At 46.1% G+C, this 17,139-nt stretch overlaps 1 protein-coding gene across 3 annotated transcripts; it reads right to left on the minus strand.

The window, feature by feature from the left end:
• Window positions 1–222: 222 nt before the first annotated feature.
• On the minus strand, window positions 223–16,851 carry LOC121360080 (influenza virus NS1A binding protein). Of its 3 annotated transcripts, none has more exons than XM_041479565.1 (15): window positions 16,609–16,851; window positions 10,835–11,066; window positions 9,514–9,640; window positions 9,040–9,209; window positions 8,877–8,952; window positions 8,004–8,177; window positions 7,491–7,616; window positions 6,022–6,129; window positions 3,821–3,947; window positions 3,072–3,296; window positions 2,873–2,994; window positions 2,591–2,717; window positions 2,379–2,510; window positions 2,055–2,228; window positions 223–1,639 (listed from the first exon to the last, which is right to left on the minus strand). In XM_041479565.1, exons 3-15 carry the CDS (start codon window positions 9,622–9,624, stop codon window positions 1,386–1,388), a joined length of 1,926 nt encoding a protein of 641 aa, XP_041335499.1. In that variant the 5' UTR covers window positions 9,625–9,640; window positions 10,835–11,066; window positions 16,609–16,851; the 3' UTR covers window positions 223–1,385. The 3 variants fall into 3 exon arrangements, with proteins under 3 accessions (XP_041335499.1, XP_041335500.1, XP_041335501.1); XM_041479566.1 differs by lacking the exon at window positions 16,609–16,851 and adding an exon at window positions 11,527–11,762; XM_041479567.1 differs by lacking the exon at window positions 16,609–16,851 and adding an exon at window positions 11,468–11,499.
• Window positions 16,852–17,139: the final 288 nt, after the last annotated feature.

The raw sequence follows: 17,139 nt of genomic DNA on the forward strand, positions 1-17,139 counted from the left end.
AGAGGATTCTGTCCACAGCCCTGAGCTGGGAAAGCCCTGGCCCACACTCCTGAGGTGCCCTGAGCTCCCTCGAGCAGTGAGCCTGACTCTCCACTGCAGGCATCAGGGACACGGGACACTCCAGCCCTACACTCCCTGTGCCTACACTCATCTGAAATGTCACTTTTTGGATCTCTTTGGACACCTTGAAGAAAAGGACACACAGCCAGGTCAGGGCACGCCTGTGGTGCAAGGGTTTCCCAAAAGGTACCTTTAATGTGTTTGCAGCAGCAGCAAGCAGTCAGTGCTAGTTTTGGCACCCAGAGTTAGATGTGCAGCACTACACATTAGACACCAAGTGATCCCACCCCAACGTTTGATCCATAGGAACAGAGAAGGTGAACTAAAACAGGACTATGAGCACATACAAAATGAAGTTATTCGTGTTCTATCACACTTCCAGCTGGGAATATTAGAAAAATAAACTTAAGACCGGTACTACAACACAGTTTCTTTGCCAGCTGGCGAGAGTTTAAAACCCATGAGAACCCCCCCTCCCCAAATTGTTGTTGTTGTACAAAGATCAGCTCACCCAGAGTAACAAAACTGCTGTACAGAAAGCACGCTCTGCATTCTCCTCAAAACACTTGGAGCCAGAATCCTTTTGCCACCCTGGAAAGTCTGGGTGTGTCATGTCCAGAAACCCTCTGCAGCTCTAAGGAAGGTGGTGCAGACTAACTCACACTATTGCAGCAGAGGCAGCAGCTCACCTGTGGGGGCAATCCACTGTCTCACTCGGGCTCTAGAAACTCCAAGGCTGTCTCTTTGTCTCTTTATCTGCCATTTCAACAGACAAGATACTCTGCTGAGTATATAAAAACTGTTATAAAAAGGCAATTGTAAAAGATAAGGTATTAGCAGAGGCATGTCAGCTTTTTTTAATAAAAAAAATAGCCATTATATCTATTTAAATAAGGCTTCTTGTTACAGATTGTTCCAGTTACCGAAGGAAACCAAGGCCTGATGAAAGAAAAAAACATTATCCCCCACAAATGTTACTGTTCCTGCCCCAAGAACACAGCTCCAAGAAGTCATCCAATGTGCAAAGTGACAAATACTGGGGGAAGCTCCTGAAATGATATGCCCAGTCTAGTTTCTCTTGCGTTATCATCAAAATCTTAAAACAAAACCAAAACCTTTAAAGTTCTAAAATACACAAAAAACCCCTTCATCTCAATATTTTTTCCAAAACAAATATATACAGCACGTTAATATGCAATATGCAAAAGCTCTGTGTTGCTGTTGGCAACATCTATGCCCTCCCCACCCCTATTCACAGGTGTACCTCTAACTGAAACACAATTACATCACTAAGCCTGTTAGTTTGAAAAGGGAATTTAATTCACTTAAAACTTGTAAATTTTGGTGTAGGGGCTCCACTCATTCGACTCTGGATTGTAGACCTCAAGTGTGTTCAAGAACTCATTGCCATCAAAGCCCCCCACTGCATAAATGGTGTTGGCCACGGTGGTGATGCCAGCGTTGCTCCTGGGCGTGGTCATGCTGCCCATCATCTTCCACTCGTTCCTGGCAGGGTCGTACATCTCCACGCAGTTCACCGCGTGCGTGCCGTCAAATCCTCCAGCCACAAAGAGCTTCCCTGTGTGAGGAAAGGGAGCCACGCTCACTGCTCAGCACCAGCTGGCCCTGTGCTCCCACCAGGAGGCTCAGCAAAGCCCCAAGGGACCCAAGGTGTTGTCACAGACTTTGGACTGGTCAAGGCCTGCACTTACAGCAGCAATCTGCTTTGGGTCTCCTGCCCATGCCAGCTGAGAGGAATTTGATTCAGACTAAGAGCAAAGTCCAAATTCAAACAGGTGCAGCTCTGGAAGCTGCACAGTGACACTTTCAGAACAAAGAGGTGGGGTGAATGCCCCACAACCAAGAGGTTTTTGCTTTTTAACTAAAAGTGGCCATTTAGCCAGGCTCCTACTGTATTGCTTCCTGCCCAGCTTTGTATTCTACTCTCATCAGAGCAAACACGAAAGGCCCCGAGGCAGCAGCCCCAGCCCTACCATCTCGGACAGCCACGCCGGCGCCGCGCCGTGCCACGTTCATGGGCGCCATCAGGGTCCAGGTGTTGTTCTCGGGGTTGTAGCGCTCCACGCTGTTGAGGCAGTTCCACGACTCGGCCCCGCCGATGATGTACAGGTACCCCCCCAGCTCACACACAGCCGACTGGTGCCTCCCTGCAACCAAAGCTGGCACAGTCAGCCACCAGCACCAGCCCACAGCAGCAGCGACTCAAAGGGGCTTTGCTTTGGTGTAGTTTTTGGTTTGGTGCAGTTCTGCAGTTGCTCTTTTTTCCCCGACCCTGCCCAGCTTCCCAACAAACTTACGGATGTTAAGGGGAGCACAGCTCGTCCAAGCCTTTGTTACGGGATCGAACACATCACAGTTCTTCAGTCCTTTCTGGCCATAGGGATCAGAACCACCCACGATGTACAGCTTTCCGTTCAGGGCACACACTCCTGTTGATACAGGAAAGAATGGCAAGTAAGTAAGAAGTGGCTGAGTCTCCACCCCCAGCCAGGTGCTGCAGAGGCCTCACCTGCGTTGCAGCGGTTGGTCCGCAGCTCGGGAACAGGGGTCCAGTCATCAATCTCAGGCTCGTACATCTCTCCACAGCTCAAGTCATCCGAGTGGCCGTTTGACCCACCCACAACGTACAGCTGCCCCTGAGAGGAACAAACCAACACCCGTCACCTCTCAGCACACCAGCCAGCTTGTGAGCACTCGGGTAACCGTGGAACTACAGAGAAACAACTTCTAGAGCTATCCTGTTCAGTGTGCCCCGTTCAGCTCAGCCCAGGTGCGCTCCCACCCCACACACCATCAGCACCGCCATCTGGAACCGGGCCCTCGGCGTCCTCATGGGTGCGAGGAACGTCCAGGTGTCCTTCTCAGGGTCGTAGCACTCCACGGTGCGCAGGCACTCCTCCCTGTTGTAGCCCCCTGCAAGCGAGAGGTTACTGGCCCCGCATTCAGAGGCACCAGCGCGCCCCTGGCCCAGCACCGCCGCCCCGGCTCACCCGCAGCGATGAGCCTGCCGTTCAGCTCGGCCGTGCCCAGCCCCGAGCGCGCGTACTGCATGGGGCACATGGGCTTCTCGATGAGGTCGCTGGGCTGCAGCTCGAAGCTCAGGCTCTTCAGCAGCCGCGGGGTGCTCGAGGGGGAGCTCTGGGGGCTGTTGCGGCCGTGCAGGAAGATGACGCACAGCACCCCGTCCAGCACGGCCAGGCACAGGTACGTGTTACCTGCGGGGACAGCACACCGCCACCGTCAGCAGGGTGCACGGGGGGAAGGGGGACTGAGCTCCATGCCAAATGGGCTCTGCTGGTTGTGCCACTCCCCTTGGCAGCACGGAAACTTCATTTTTGTTCAGGTTACTGGTTCCAAAAGTGTTAGTTATTGACAACTATGCTTTAGACACTAAAAGAGTGCTTGAAGGACATATGACAGCAACTTAAACATCTGCTGGGAGTCTTCTTGCACACACAGAGCAGCTTTGTTAATTAACTATGGACTGCCTGTCTCCTTAGGATTTGTCTGGGAAAATGATGACACACCATGGATTTAGTTGGTAAGGAACTGAAATGTATGTCATCCCAGTTTGGCCCAGGTACATCAGAAGCACCCTACAAATTACTTGACTTGTATCAACAGTAAGGAGAAACCTCAGCATTCCTCAGAGATGTGAAGGAAATCCCCCGGGAGCAGAAGGTGGCAGGTACCCAAGATGAGACACATCTGTTAGACAACCCCTGCCCCTGTTACTCACTCGAAGTCTTCTCTGAAGCAATGATTTTCCACTCGTGTTTAGGACTCTGAACAGTAGCATTTGGAGAAAGACTTCCAGAGGAGCTGCTACTGATCTGCTTGTGATCATTCTCACGTGGTGGCCTCTTCTGCAAAATCAAAAGGCAGCTACAGAAACCTAGCCAGAGACTACAGCTCCTTCTACCTCTGCTTCTCTGAGATACTGCGCAGCTACTCCAGAGCACACTTGTCTACCACCTCCGCAGAGCAGCATTTATAGCACACCTATATTTTCAGCAGAACATCCTGCCTGCCCAGCAACAGTGGCCAAAAACCACCCTACACTTTTCTCCTGGAACTCACTTTATCCTGGGACTGCAGCTTTATACTGCTGGTGCTGGACTGCAAATCCCTGAAGTAAGTGAGTGAGCATTTCTAGCAGGATTTACAGATGTAAGGAAAGAGCTACATGCAGCTGGAGAGAACTGAGCTACCACATAGGAGCCTCACTCCCAAGCTTTGCTTCTGGAACGCGAGTTAATTATATAATGTTGTTTGGAAGGGAATAAACTATTCTCTTCATTCCCTGAAGACAAACTAATTTCACCTCAGTTCCCCTCTGTGCTCAGATTAGCTGTTTCTTGGATTTTACTCCCTTGATACTTCCTGCTAACAAGAGATTTCTACTTCCTTTTCATCTCCAATTAAATTTATACTGTAGCTTACATTATTTTACTCTATTAAGAAAAACCTCAAAATTCCCAGTTTCAGCACAGTTGGCTGCGTTGTTGAGGCTCTCTTCCTGAAGCACAGGAAGTTATCATGCTGTCTATTCTGTTCAGCAGCAGAGTTTATGACCACAGTCCCAAGTCTGCGATGCCTGCACAGTTCCCTGGAGCCTGATCTCCGTGGAAACTGTCACAAGACTTCAGAAACACATCACCTAACTCAGATAACCTCACACAGAGGAGCTGGATTGCTAAGCTCAGCTCACCGTGACAAGCAGCACACTTGTAGAGAGCATTTCTTTTATTTCTGAACCTCCATCCAATTAACCACTTAAGCTCTTATCTTTAAATTGCCTCAACAGCAACAGAAAATACAAAGTTTTGTAATTCAAGAATGTAAAAGTTACAGTTTTTCCAGGACTGGCATTTAGGGCACTTTTACTGTTTGTTTTCTCAACTGTTAAGGATGTCTGAAGTTGGTGACTTTTATATTAGGAAGGATTTGCAGAAAAACATTGAGAAGTCCTGGTCTTAGTTCTGAGAATGAACTTTCTTAACATTCACCTCTGTGCTTCTAAGCATTACAAATGGTATCCAGAGGTGGAGAACCCTATGAAGGCTTTCTAAAAACAATTAACAAACTGGAAAATTAGCTGGCTTCCCTTTTCCTCTCATTTCACTTCTAAAATCTACATTCTGGGATGGACAGTGTTTTACATTAGCTAAGAATTTTACAAAGGAAACTTTTTGTATGAACATATTTCACTGTTATCAAATATTACAATATGTTTGCTTCAAATTCATAAATTTAAACCAAGTTCATTTGTATAAAGTAACTGATAATTTACAACTGTTAGTCCTTTTTTATTCTTTCTATCTTAGCCTGTGTTTGTACTAAGCCATGTGGTTTTCTGGAGTTCAGAAGGATTACACGTGGTAAGAAATAAAAAAATAAAACCATAAAAAAAGACCTCTCAAAAGCACAGGAGTGATTTGCACTCAGTCAAAGCATCGGAGATTTGGCAGCTACACCACCAGTGCAGCTGAACAAAAGAAGTGGACGCTGGCAGCTGAAGGATTAGAACTTGGATCTGGAATCTTTTTCTGGGCCCAAATTTACCAGACACATTCCCCACTGCAAGCCAAGCAGTCCGTGTTTCTCTACAGACTCTGGGAACTCTACAAGGTCTCAGCTGACTTCCTACAGCTGAGTGCTTGTCTGCCTCTTCTTTCTTCTAACAGCCAGGATTGATTTTGAAGTCAGAATTAGAGCTCTCTGTTGTGCAAAGGCTGAAAGTCAGCCCAGCCTGCCAAAGAGGCAGAAGCTGAGAGCACATCATGGCCTGCAGCAGCTCCCAGCCAGACACCTTCTCCTGGTGCACTTCTCCACTAACAGCACCTGCTGCCTTCTCTGCCAGCAGAACACAGGACTTCAGGTGTGCTGTAAACTGCTCCAGTCTACCTGGGGTTACCTGAGACTGTCTGCAATTGGTACCTGCACAAACTGAATGTGGTCATCATCACTGCCATACACCTCAGCCTGTCCATCTAGCAGATTTCCATCAAGCAGCTTGTGATCAGCTGAGTAGTACAGCGTTTGCACCTGCAAAAACAACAACAGAACACCCATGTGGCTGCTGTCTCTGTGCTCCTCAGCTACAGGCACATTACCCCAGGCACCACACTGCTCGTCAGCTCATCTCAAGCTCGCACAGTGGCAAAACTAAAAGGAAGCAGATGTCATGGTGGCAATCTTCAAATAGGGAGTGAAGGTTCCTTACTTTCTCAGCTTGAGAGAAATCTTCACTTTCCATGGGCTTCTGCTGTTTTCCCAGCACAGAAACATTAGACAAGCAAAAGGCACATTAATTTGCATTACACAAATTCACAGTCTCATGCAAGCATTTTCCTTATCCCTGCACACAAGTTTTCTGCTATGAAAAATACACATATTTATCTCCATCAAAAAAGGCCAAGAGAAGCCAACAGACTCTAAAAGAAAGGTATGGGAATGAGGGAAGACAACACAAATTTAAATTCTGGAAGAAACTGTTGTCCACCACTGAAACCAGATGCAGCTGTTTCAACGAAATGCATCTTAATTTCAACATGATGTTTTAAATTAGTTTCTCCAAGAGGAAATATACACTTGAGATTATACGACAGCATCAACATGTACTTTTGCCTAGACAAGTGTTTCTGGGGATCTTTTCTGCTTGTAATAGCAGATTTTGAAAATTTTGAAGAATTTCACAAGATTTGGTAAAGTCTGTTTGCTGGAGCCAATTAAAAATTTTATCTTCCCGCAAATTTTGCCATTAAACACTGCCCAGGCTACATCTACCATTAGTATTCATGAGAAAAGCCATTTAACAACACACAAGTTTCAAAATAATGTATCCTGTAAAGGAGTAAGTAAACACCATTAAATCATCATGATCGTTCTCTGCCCACAGCGGATTTTCTTAGGAGCACTGGGGCAGGACTGCTGCTTCTGTACGTGTCAATACACTTGAGGCTCTTCTTGGTTCTTCAGCCTTGGTATCCTAGTTTTGTTAATAAACCTATGGGGAGATAAACCAACGGGGAGGAACAACCATTAGAAGCTTTTACCTACTGTGCATTTACAAGCAAAACCTGCAAAGGAAAACATCACCAATCTATGGCAAGTCTCAGTACCACCTCCCCAAACTAAAGCAGATACAGGCCACTCTCAGGCTACTATGCAGCAACAGGGAGCAAAAAGGAAAGTGAAGACCAGACTGAACAGTGCATTCAGCTCACCTGAACACCCCCCCAGTTTCTCAGCTTAGGGGTACCTACAGCAAAATTTAAATTCTTTAGGGTCAGTTTAAAAAGTGATGGGGGGGAAAAAAAAAAGAAAAAAGGGATCATCCTTCATATTGGCTTTTTTGGGGTTTTTTAAATGATTAATCCCAAAATCCCATTTTCTTAAAGACTAACCTCTTCCATTAGATCTTCCAGGCTGCCTCCGTTCTCCCAGATGCTGCGCTGTACCCAGTTGATTACCTTTGTGTACAATTTGCCATTGCTGGGTAGGCCAACATTGTCTTCCAGCATTATTTCAAGCTTGAGGGACAAAAGAAAATATTATTTACTCTAGGAATTCTCTAGAAATTTACTCCCTCCCTGTAGCATGCTGTACTTTACAAAGCGAGCACAACTCTCTCTTTACCACAGAGCCAGAAAACACCACAAGGAGCTTTCAGCCTATGGAACTAGGAAGCACATTTAAATACAATCCCCTTTTACACCTGGAAAGGGTGACAGCGCATGTTCCCTACAGTTAAGGTTCACAGCACTAAGAATAGGACACAGGTCCAAAATTGTCATACTACTGGCAGCAGTCAGCACACCAAGCTTTCCTGCCCTCAAAAGGGAAGGAAATCCTAGCTGCTCCTCAGGTTGCTTTTTGGAAATCCTGTACCAGAAGGAATTCTACAAACTTAAGCTAACCTTTAACCGTGGGAGCTTGAGAAATTCCTCCTGTTCTGAAATCTCTACAAGGTGTTCCTGAATGTAGCCATCGATCTTGTTCAACAACCGGGAGTCTCCCATGCAGCTGGCGAAGTTCCGGTACGAGATGCAGCTCTGCACGTCCATCTTGGAGAGCAAATAGTCACCACAAACCTGGCAATGCAAGCAGACAGTTTTTATACATTTAAATCATCTATCCCAACATACAGCAGCAGTGTTTTCTAACTGCAGAGTAGTGACTCTGCTGCCATCCCCATGCCAGTGCTGTAAAGGGAATGTTGCCTTCCACAGGAGTATGCACATCTTAAATGAAAAACTCGGACACATTCGGAAGCTACTGACATCTGCGCTGACCCCATGCTTTTCTACTGAACACCTATTCAAAACTACTTCTCAGACAGGTGAGCTAATAATCCCAATTCCCTTGTAAAGGGTACCCCTGTCTGTGGCTAAGGGTATTTCCAAAGTCAAGCCCTACCAAATTTATGTTCACGAGTGCGTGAATGATTCTTTTTCTGACAGATTGACAGGTTTGTTCACGCTCCCAACACAACCAAGCACAGCACTGCTGCCACAGACCTGAAGGTAAGGAAATCAGCCAAGATTTAAAGCTGTTTTTCTTACAGGGGTGCACAAACACAAAACATAACTTCAGGGAACACCCTGGCACCTAAATAGTTCAAGTGGAAGCAACACATCCAGCTGGCACCAAATCAATACAGTGCTAAGGAGCATCTACAGCAGCTTTGTGCTTCCACAGAAGCATCAGGTTTTGGCTCACTAACACCAAAAGGTGCAATGCTGTCAGCCTGGGAAGGCAGAATGGACTTCCACAAGAGCTGAGAACCATACCTGCTTAACCCTCTCCATCTTCAACTTCTTTGCTGCAGAGTATACATCTTTCACCAGCTCTTTATCAGCTTTTAACCTATTAAATAGAGAAATTTACCTTTTATTATTCTGATTTTTCAAATCAAAGTCTATCCTCTCTCTAGTTACTGTGAGAACTACTTACTGAGCAGTATAGGCATAATTCAACAGAACTTCAACAGCTTCTGGGTTGAGATCATCAAATTTCACATGGGAAACTCCATGACAGTCGCTGTCAGTGTTGAAGATTTCAAACAGGTAGGGACTGCAGCATGCCAGCACGGCTCGGTGCGCCAGCATCTCGTGTCCACACACCTTTATGTCAAACACAAACAAGAAGCCCACGTGCTAGTGAGGATTTTTTTGTAATTCCTTTTGTATTTTCACAATATGAAGGCCTACTCAGGTGAAGGCCACAGTTCAAATCAATTTTTCAAATCAACAGTCTCCAGCTGAAAGTTAGCATCACTCCTCTCAATGTGCACCCCATCAGGATATTTTTTAGTATGCTTTTTTCAGAAAAATGGGCTTCTAAAATCTCACATCTCCCAGTCTGTGAAGCAACAGCTTCAGGTGGTGTAACCCCCACATCCCCCCCAGCAGGGCAGGGCACAGGTACCTGGAGGCGGACGTCGCAGAACTGACCGCTCTTCCGTAAGGCGTTGAGTTTGGCAACAGACGACTCGATGAAGTTCTCATCCTCAAACATCAAATATCCGTTGGGAATCATTTTGGTGTTGGTCTGGCTGCACATGCAACGGGCAAAGGTTACACACACAGCATTTTGCTTCAGCTCAGCAGTACTAGCAACACTGTTTGCAAACAAACACGCAGGGGGCATTAATGGATTAATGATTTTCAGGGATTGAGGCCACAACTTTTAATGCATCCACATCACTTCAGCAGGTACTGGGTTCAAAACCACAGCCTGAATCTGTGCCAGCTCTGTGGGAGCAAGCTGGGAGCCACTGGATTACACAGATTCCCTTCCCTAAAGATCTTTTTTGGTAGATCCATTCCCAGCTAACATTAGTCATCACCACTTTCCGCTCCCTGCCACTCTGGTCCAGCTGCATTTTTTGCAGACACAAAACCCAGCTACACTGAAAAATAAGAACTGAGAATTTAAAGTAGCTTGTGAAGTAGACTAGATAAATAAACATTTTCTATTTAATTTTATGAGTAATGACTCAGTATTTTAGAGCAGCTGGAAGTCATGAAAGAACATTATGACCAACAAAAAAGACAATTTAATAAATTCTGAACAGTCATGTATTTTAAGTCATCTCAAAGCTAGAACAACTTCCTCTGAAGACCTCAGCCATACACAAAAATACCACCTCAGGGAGATCAGTCCAAGACTGGAAAAATAACTTCAGGAAACTTTAATTTTTTAATCTGGAAGCTATTTCACAGCTCCTTTAATTGTTTCTTATTTAGTTAAGCACTTTCCAAATAAGAAGCTAATTAAGAACACTAAACTATTACTCTTGCATGACCTAACGAATTTGAAATAGTAATTTAAAACAAAAACTAGATTTCTAAGTTTGAGCTGCTAACATACACAGAAGTACAGTTACCTTAAAAATCTTAAAGAGTATATGTGGGATTCTATTAATGATACCAGCAACAATTTTTATTTCCATCTCAAGTTCAAGAAAATTCTGAAGAACACACTAAATGAGAAAACTCCAAACCAGAAGCAGTGGATTGCAAAAATCAGTAATGAGAATACCAAAACTCACACAAAATACTTCTCGTGTTAATCCATCTATTTTAAAATCACTTACTACTGTGAGTATTCAACCCTAAACTGGCAACAATAATCTTACTTACAAACATCCATTTGTTGTGTCTTATTAAAGACACCAAGATTTTAAATTTACATAATTTCAGCAGAAGTACTGACTACTGTATACACAATTAATGGTACAACTTACCAAGCAAATATATGACTGTAAATTTAAAATAGCCCAATGGTATCACTGTGTTAGAACAGAGCACTTGAGTTTCAGGATCTCCTGATAGGGAAGATGTTTGTAGAAATGCAAAAGCAGACGTGTGTTTGCAGCTGCAATATGGATTCCAAAACTATCAGGCTTGAAGATGATGTAATATAGTCCTTATGAGCTATAGACATGAATTTCTTCTGTGATAGTCATGCATCATAACCTGCAATAAAGGAGAAGGTATCAAGTAAGGACAACAAATAGTGCTGCCATGTATTTCACATAAAATTTGATTCACGATCCTGACCCAACAAACAAGTTTTTCTTCACAAACAAGTTGGGGGTGTTTTATTGTTGTTGTTTTTTTGTTTTGTTTTGTTTCCCCCCCCCCCCCAAAAAAGCAAGCAGTGTGAAAAATTCCATATTGACACCAATACGTCCTCATGCTTAATAAATAAGAGACCAACCACATCATCGTCATACCCCCGGACACAAGAAAAGGGCTAAATTAGCATTTAGGAAAAAAGTTAGAACAGCTGAATCTCATTTTTAGCCAACCCCTCACCAACTCTGCCCTTCAGCACATCCTATTATCATTACTGCTTCCACAAGTAGGTAACTCACACGTAACGCAACAGAAATGACTCCATTTTCTAAAAGAACACAATCCACAAGCCTCCTACCTTCAGCTCTTCTTGTGCTCATCTACTTATAGCCTTCTTCTACTGAATGCCTAAAATTGTCTGAAGATAGATTAAGGACATGTCTGAAATGACTGGGCATGTCTCCAGTCTCCGCTACTTCCAGAAAGATTTATGAAGTCAGGAATCTGTATGACAGCTTTCTTTGGTAAAAGGTCTCTCTGCTGGGAACAGACCCTGTTGGGTTCTGGTTGAGCTCGGCACTGGCAGTGCAGACATTCACATGCTGGTGGGCTCTTTATGCCAGGATTTTTTGGGGAGGGGAGAAGAGGAGTAGGAGGAGCAGCAGGGAGGGAACAGGCTACAAACACTCACTCTGGAACTTTCCATGACCCTGGTGCCACCTCAGGAAAACATCAATCACTTCAGTTTCAACACTATATTTGTATCCACAGAATAAATGCCACATTGGGAACTCGGTTCCCTAAAAATAGGTGCAGCTCATTTCTCCTTGTCAAGAACTAGAAATGCCCTCCGTTTCAGGGAAGAGAACCTTGTGACCGCGGTGCGTGGCCAGCGCTCAGCCCAGGGGTGACTTTGGCAGGAGCGGTACCTGCCTGGTGCAGCTCAGCGGCTCCAGCAGGAGGCTGATTCCTGGGAGCAGCAGAGGGCATTATCCCACCACGTACCAGCTCCACGGACACTGCCTCCACACACAAAGATTCCAGGCAGCAGAGAACCGTGCAGGCAGAGCAAACACTGGCTGAGCTTGGCTCTGGAGCAGGCTCAGCCACACGGCCCAGGGAAAGGAACACCTGCTCCCGAGCACAGCAGTGTCCCACACCAAGGGAACACAGCACCCCTGAATGCTGGGGCACTGCAGGAGCAGCACCCCTGCACACAACTTCTGTCACCACACTGCGGTGCCAGTCTGCTTCGCTGGGAAATCGCATGCATAGGTGAGATTAAACAATCATAAATTAAGGTATATTCTTTTTGGAATCCTACAGGCAAGTTAAGAAACTGAGACCAAGCTCTATTTAACAAATATTGTTTAATTAGGCATTTGAGAGTCAACACTTCCCCGTCGGTACAACTGGCATAATCACTGCAATTTTTAAAGCAAGCAAACTTCTCAAAACAGAACCCAACAGCCTGATGTCCACACCTTCCCCAAAAATTCACCTCGACCAAAACATTTCAAGTCACAGGACAGCTAGTCAAACTATTCTAACTAAATCCCACAATCAGCCTCGCTCACTTGACATCTCTGGGCACGTGTTGTCACATTCTGCTGTAACACATCAGTTTTATTTCCAATGTTCTAACTCTGCCACACATACGTGCTTGGTATCTTGAAGACCTAAGAAGATCATCCAACATAGTTCTGGATTGAAATGGAAGATCTGTCTGCTAAAATCCTCCTTTGTGTGAGACGCCAATCCCATGCAGATGCATGTATGTCCCTAATGGTATTGTCAAATCTGAGTATCTAGGAATTTGAACATCTTAATCACTGCCACAGATTTTCAATGCTGTTGTGTGTGTCACAGCTAATATTATTACTCAAAACAGCATTAAATAGCACAAGCAAATTAACAGCTTTTCACATTTTGGTTTGGAGTACTGCTGCTACAACACAACCCAAACAATCAGCCAAAATTCACTGCAAAGTCAAGAATGCCGCCTATTCTGCATTAAAGGTCACTGCAAACATACTCTTTCCTTTAAATAATTTTTTAAAATCAAAATCACTTTGTCATTACCTCCCCCTCCTTGCTTATACTCCCTTTTAGCTGAGCACATGAAGAACTCTGTGGCTTTTTTTATAACTATCCAGGATTTTAAATTTTTTTAAACCAAGTGAGATGTTCCCAGATGCCTGTCAGCCAGGTAAAACCTGACATTATGACTGTTCAAGCTCCATCCAAATACATTTCTTTAAACACATTAAAGCTACAGAATTATCATCCCAGAATGGGAACAACACATTCCACTGGAGAAAACTCCTACTTGAGAGCAGCTGTTCCCTTACTTTTAAAATGATACAAAATAAATAAAGAGTAATGCATAAACTTTAGATTTTTGTTGTAATTTTAACAGTAAGGACTGGAACTGGTGTCGGGGCTGGAGGCCCCCTTGGATCAAGAGCCCATCACCGGGCTCAGGCAGGCCTGAATCAGGGAACATCCACACGGTGTGCTCTGGCACCCCAGCTGTTCCCAGGCACAGGAATGCAAGGACTCGAATGTCTGCCCAGCTGCTCGATTTTAAACAGAACCTTGCTGTAGCAATTGTGCTTCCTGAATGCCTCACATCATGCACAGACTGAGATTTTCCTTTGCCATGTACGTGTACCACTGGACCGTGAGTGAGTCACAGCTCATCACAATTCAGAGATAAACTGGCTGCACATCCTCACTTCCAGAAGGGAGATTCCCTCCTTTTAAACTCCTCTATTTCACTGCTGCCCTATTTAAAGGTATATTTAAGAAAACCTGACTAAATAGCGCTGATACTGAGACACAGTGATCCTCAGTGCTCCCTAGGCCTCTCCCCCGCAGAGCCTCTTGCAGGAGCTGTGGTCTCAGGTGACCACCAAGAAAACAAGCCCCAGAGGCAGAGTCACCTTGCCCATGACCTAACAACACAGGGACCATCTCTATTTTACCTCTCATCTTTAATACAGCCCATTTTCCATGCTCAGCATTTGCCGTGCCAATTCTGCACAAACCTTTTAGTCAAATTAATATACTACTTCTTCAACCTACAGGTAAAGCACTACTTTGGGGAAGACACTTGATAAACTTTTGATTTAACATCAATACTTGCTGATGTAATGACAGACAGTTGATTGACACTTGTGAAACAAAAAAGGAATTGAACATCTAGTCAGAGCTTTCTGGCTTGTGACAGCGCAGCTCAGAAGAAATGTAGGTCACACCTACGACTGCTCACAGTCCATTATCTGTATCAGAATATAAAACCAAACGTCCTCAAAAGAGTTCTTTCATACATTAGCATTTATTTATGGTAAAAACACATCATCTTTTCATGTCGGAGTCTGCATTTGGGCAGAACACCAAAGACAAGACATTTTTTAGCATACTTTACACCACTAAAGAGGCCCAACCTCTTTATACCAGTAATCTAATGTAAGACTCTGAATTTACAACAATTTTGTTTTGCTTATTCACTCTGCAGTTGCATTCCACTAAAGATTTAGTCTCACTGCTAACTATGACTTGTAGACAAAATTTTTCTATTTCACTGCACATCAACCTCAGCCATCCTCCCATGCCAACAGTGAGGACAGGGACAGAGATGGAATATTTGCTATCACTGGTTAGGAGTTGAAGAGGAATGACAGAGTACTGTGGACATTTTCCAAAACCTCTTACATGCAGCCCAGGAAGGTGCAATGCTTGGACTGCCCTCTATAGAAAGCAAGCCCAGAGAGCTTCCAAACACATTTATGCATTCAGATTTTAAAAATTTATAAGCAGCAGGCTTCATGCTTGAATGTTACTGCTGTTCCAGCGACAACCCTCAGCTGCAACACTCTGGCTGCTCATTCAGCACTGGCTTCCAGGACTGGCCTCCCACACTTCTAAGCCCCAGCTCTGGTCATTAGTTCCCTTTTCACACTGGTTCTGCCTTTTCTCTCCTTTCCCACTTTATACTTTTGCTGTTGTTGTCACAGTCCTTATCTACACCTCTTTTTCAACCTTCTGCCTCACATTCACTCTATTAAAATCTGAGTTCTTTCCTCCCCTTTTCCCACCCCCTGGGTTTATTTTTTTCTATTAACACAGACTTCCCACAGTTCTCCAAACATCTGTCACACAATCAAACCACTGAGTTTTGTTTATATGTCCTCCTTGTCTTCCACCCCCATTCTGGGCAGTTTTTGCCTTTCTTACCATCTCCTGCTCCTTACGAACTCAAGCTGATGAAAATAAAATCAGACTTAATTACAGCAGTTAACACACAGCTTCCAGACTGGAAAATATTCCCTGACTGTTGACTCCTGTGCTCCAGGAGTCAGGCTTGTGGCTACAAAATCTGTTTTCGAAAATTAAACCAATCTCACCATCAAAGCACCACATCCTGCTTGCTTTCTTATTTTCTAGCTCTCTGACAGAAGAGAATAGATGTGGTGTCTACACACCCATCACTGCAAACAAAAAAAAAAAGTCCTCCCTTCACAAACCACACAAATAAGGAGTGACATGAGACTGTATTTCCATTAGTCTATCACCACACATCTCCTTAGGAAATAACTCGGATGTTCCACCTCTCACTGTCAGTATTTTTCTACCCTGCATGAAATTACAGCCAATTCAGGTTTTATTATCTGTGGGAATGCTGGGTGAAGGAACAGCACAAGTGCCAACGCAAAGGCATTTTCTACCTTGAAGCACCTCTGAAAATACTAAAAAGCTCTGGAAATTGATGCATGCAGGCAGAAAATACTGTACACCTCCCCAACCACCCTTCAAAAAACCCTAAAAAAACCGCAAAAAACCGAAACCGCTCTGGTCATTCACCTTCATCAGCTTTCCCCAGAAGCACTAATGTGAGCTGGCAGCCACTGTTTTTCCTTTATTATCTCCCACTTCCTCGAACTGCTATAGATGACAGGGAGGGTCACGACATTGGCAAACAGCTATCAGCACACGTTGCTCATCCTGGAGCGGCTACTTCCTTCGAACTCCAGGATTCCCGCGATTCTTTTTTCACCCCCCCCCCCCCCAATTCTCGGTACGGGTTTAGGAAGATGCCTCTCCGCGGCTGCAGCGTGGCGCTGGAAGAGGCAGCGCCTGACCTCGGCCCCGCAAACGCACGCATGGGGAAGCCGGGAATTCCCGGCCGGGGGCTACATCGCACTGCCCGGCCGCCGAGGCCCGCCCGTTCCCCCGGCACGGAGGGAGCGGCCTCACGCCCTTCAGGCCATGCGGGCAACTCCGCGGCCCAAGAAAACGAGCCCCGAGCAAGCAACAAAGCGCCTCGGGGCCGCAGGAGCGCCGGTTCCCCGAGCGCGGGGCGCCCGCCCGGGCCGCCGCCTCCGCGCGCTCCCCAGCGCCGAACAAAGCGCGGCCGCACGGCCCCCGCCCGCCGTACCTGGTGCCTCTGGGCGCGGACGGCGCTGAACATATTGAGAGCCTCCAGAATGCGGGGGAAGAAGACTCGCAGGCGCAACCCCGGCTGGCCGGGAAGGAGCAGCGGAGGAACGGAGGGAGCGGAGAGCAGAGGGCGCGGCGCTGCCGAGGGAAGGCGGGAGCGGAGAGGGTAAGCGCGGCCACGCGAGCTGCGAACACACGCACAGCGCTGAGCCCCGGACCCTCCGCCTCCGGGAGGCGGGAGGAGAGCGGGGAGGGGAGGAGGCGGTGCTGGGGCGGCCGCGATCGGCTCCGCTCGGCCGCGAAACGAGTCCGGCCGCCCCGCCCTCCGCGGCCCCTCCGCCTCAGGGCCGGCGGGCAGAGGCGCCGAGCCCGTCGGGGCTGAGGCGGAGGAAGCGGCGGGGCGGAAGCACCGTGCCTGTTTCTGTCCGTACCGACTGCTGCCGCGAGTGTTGGTCGCAGCACTCAGCCACGAGCACAAGTGGTTCAGTAGGCTTTCATTTTCGGACTGGCGCTGCTTGTTCTCCTCAGC

The sequence above is a fragment of the Pyrgilauda ruficollis genome, unplaced genomic scaffold (genome assembly GCF_017590135.1).
Source record: "Pyrgilauda ruficollis isolate IOZ18807 unplaced genomic scaffold, ASM1759013v1 scaffold49, whole genome shotgun sequence".
Lineage (NCBI taxonomy): Eukaryota > Metazoa > Chordata > Aves > Passeriformes > Passeridae > Pyrgilauda > Pyrgilauda ruficollis.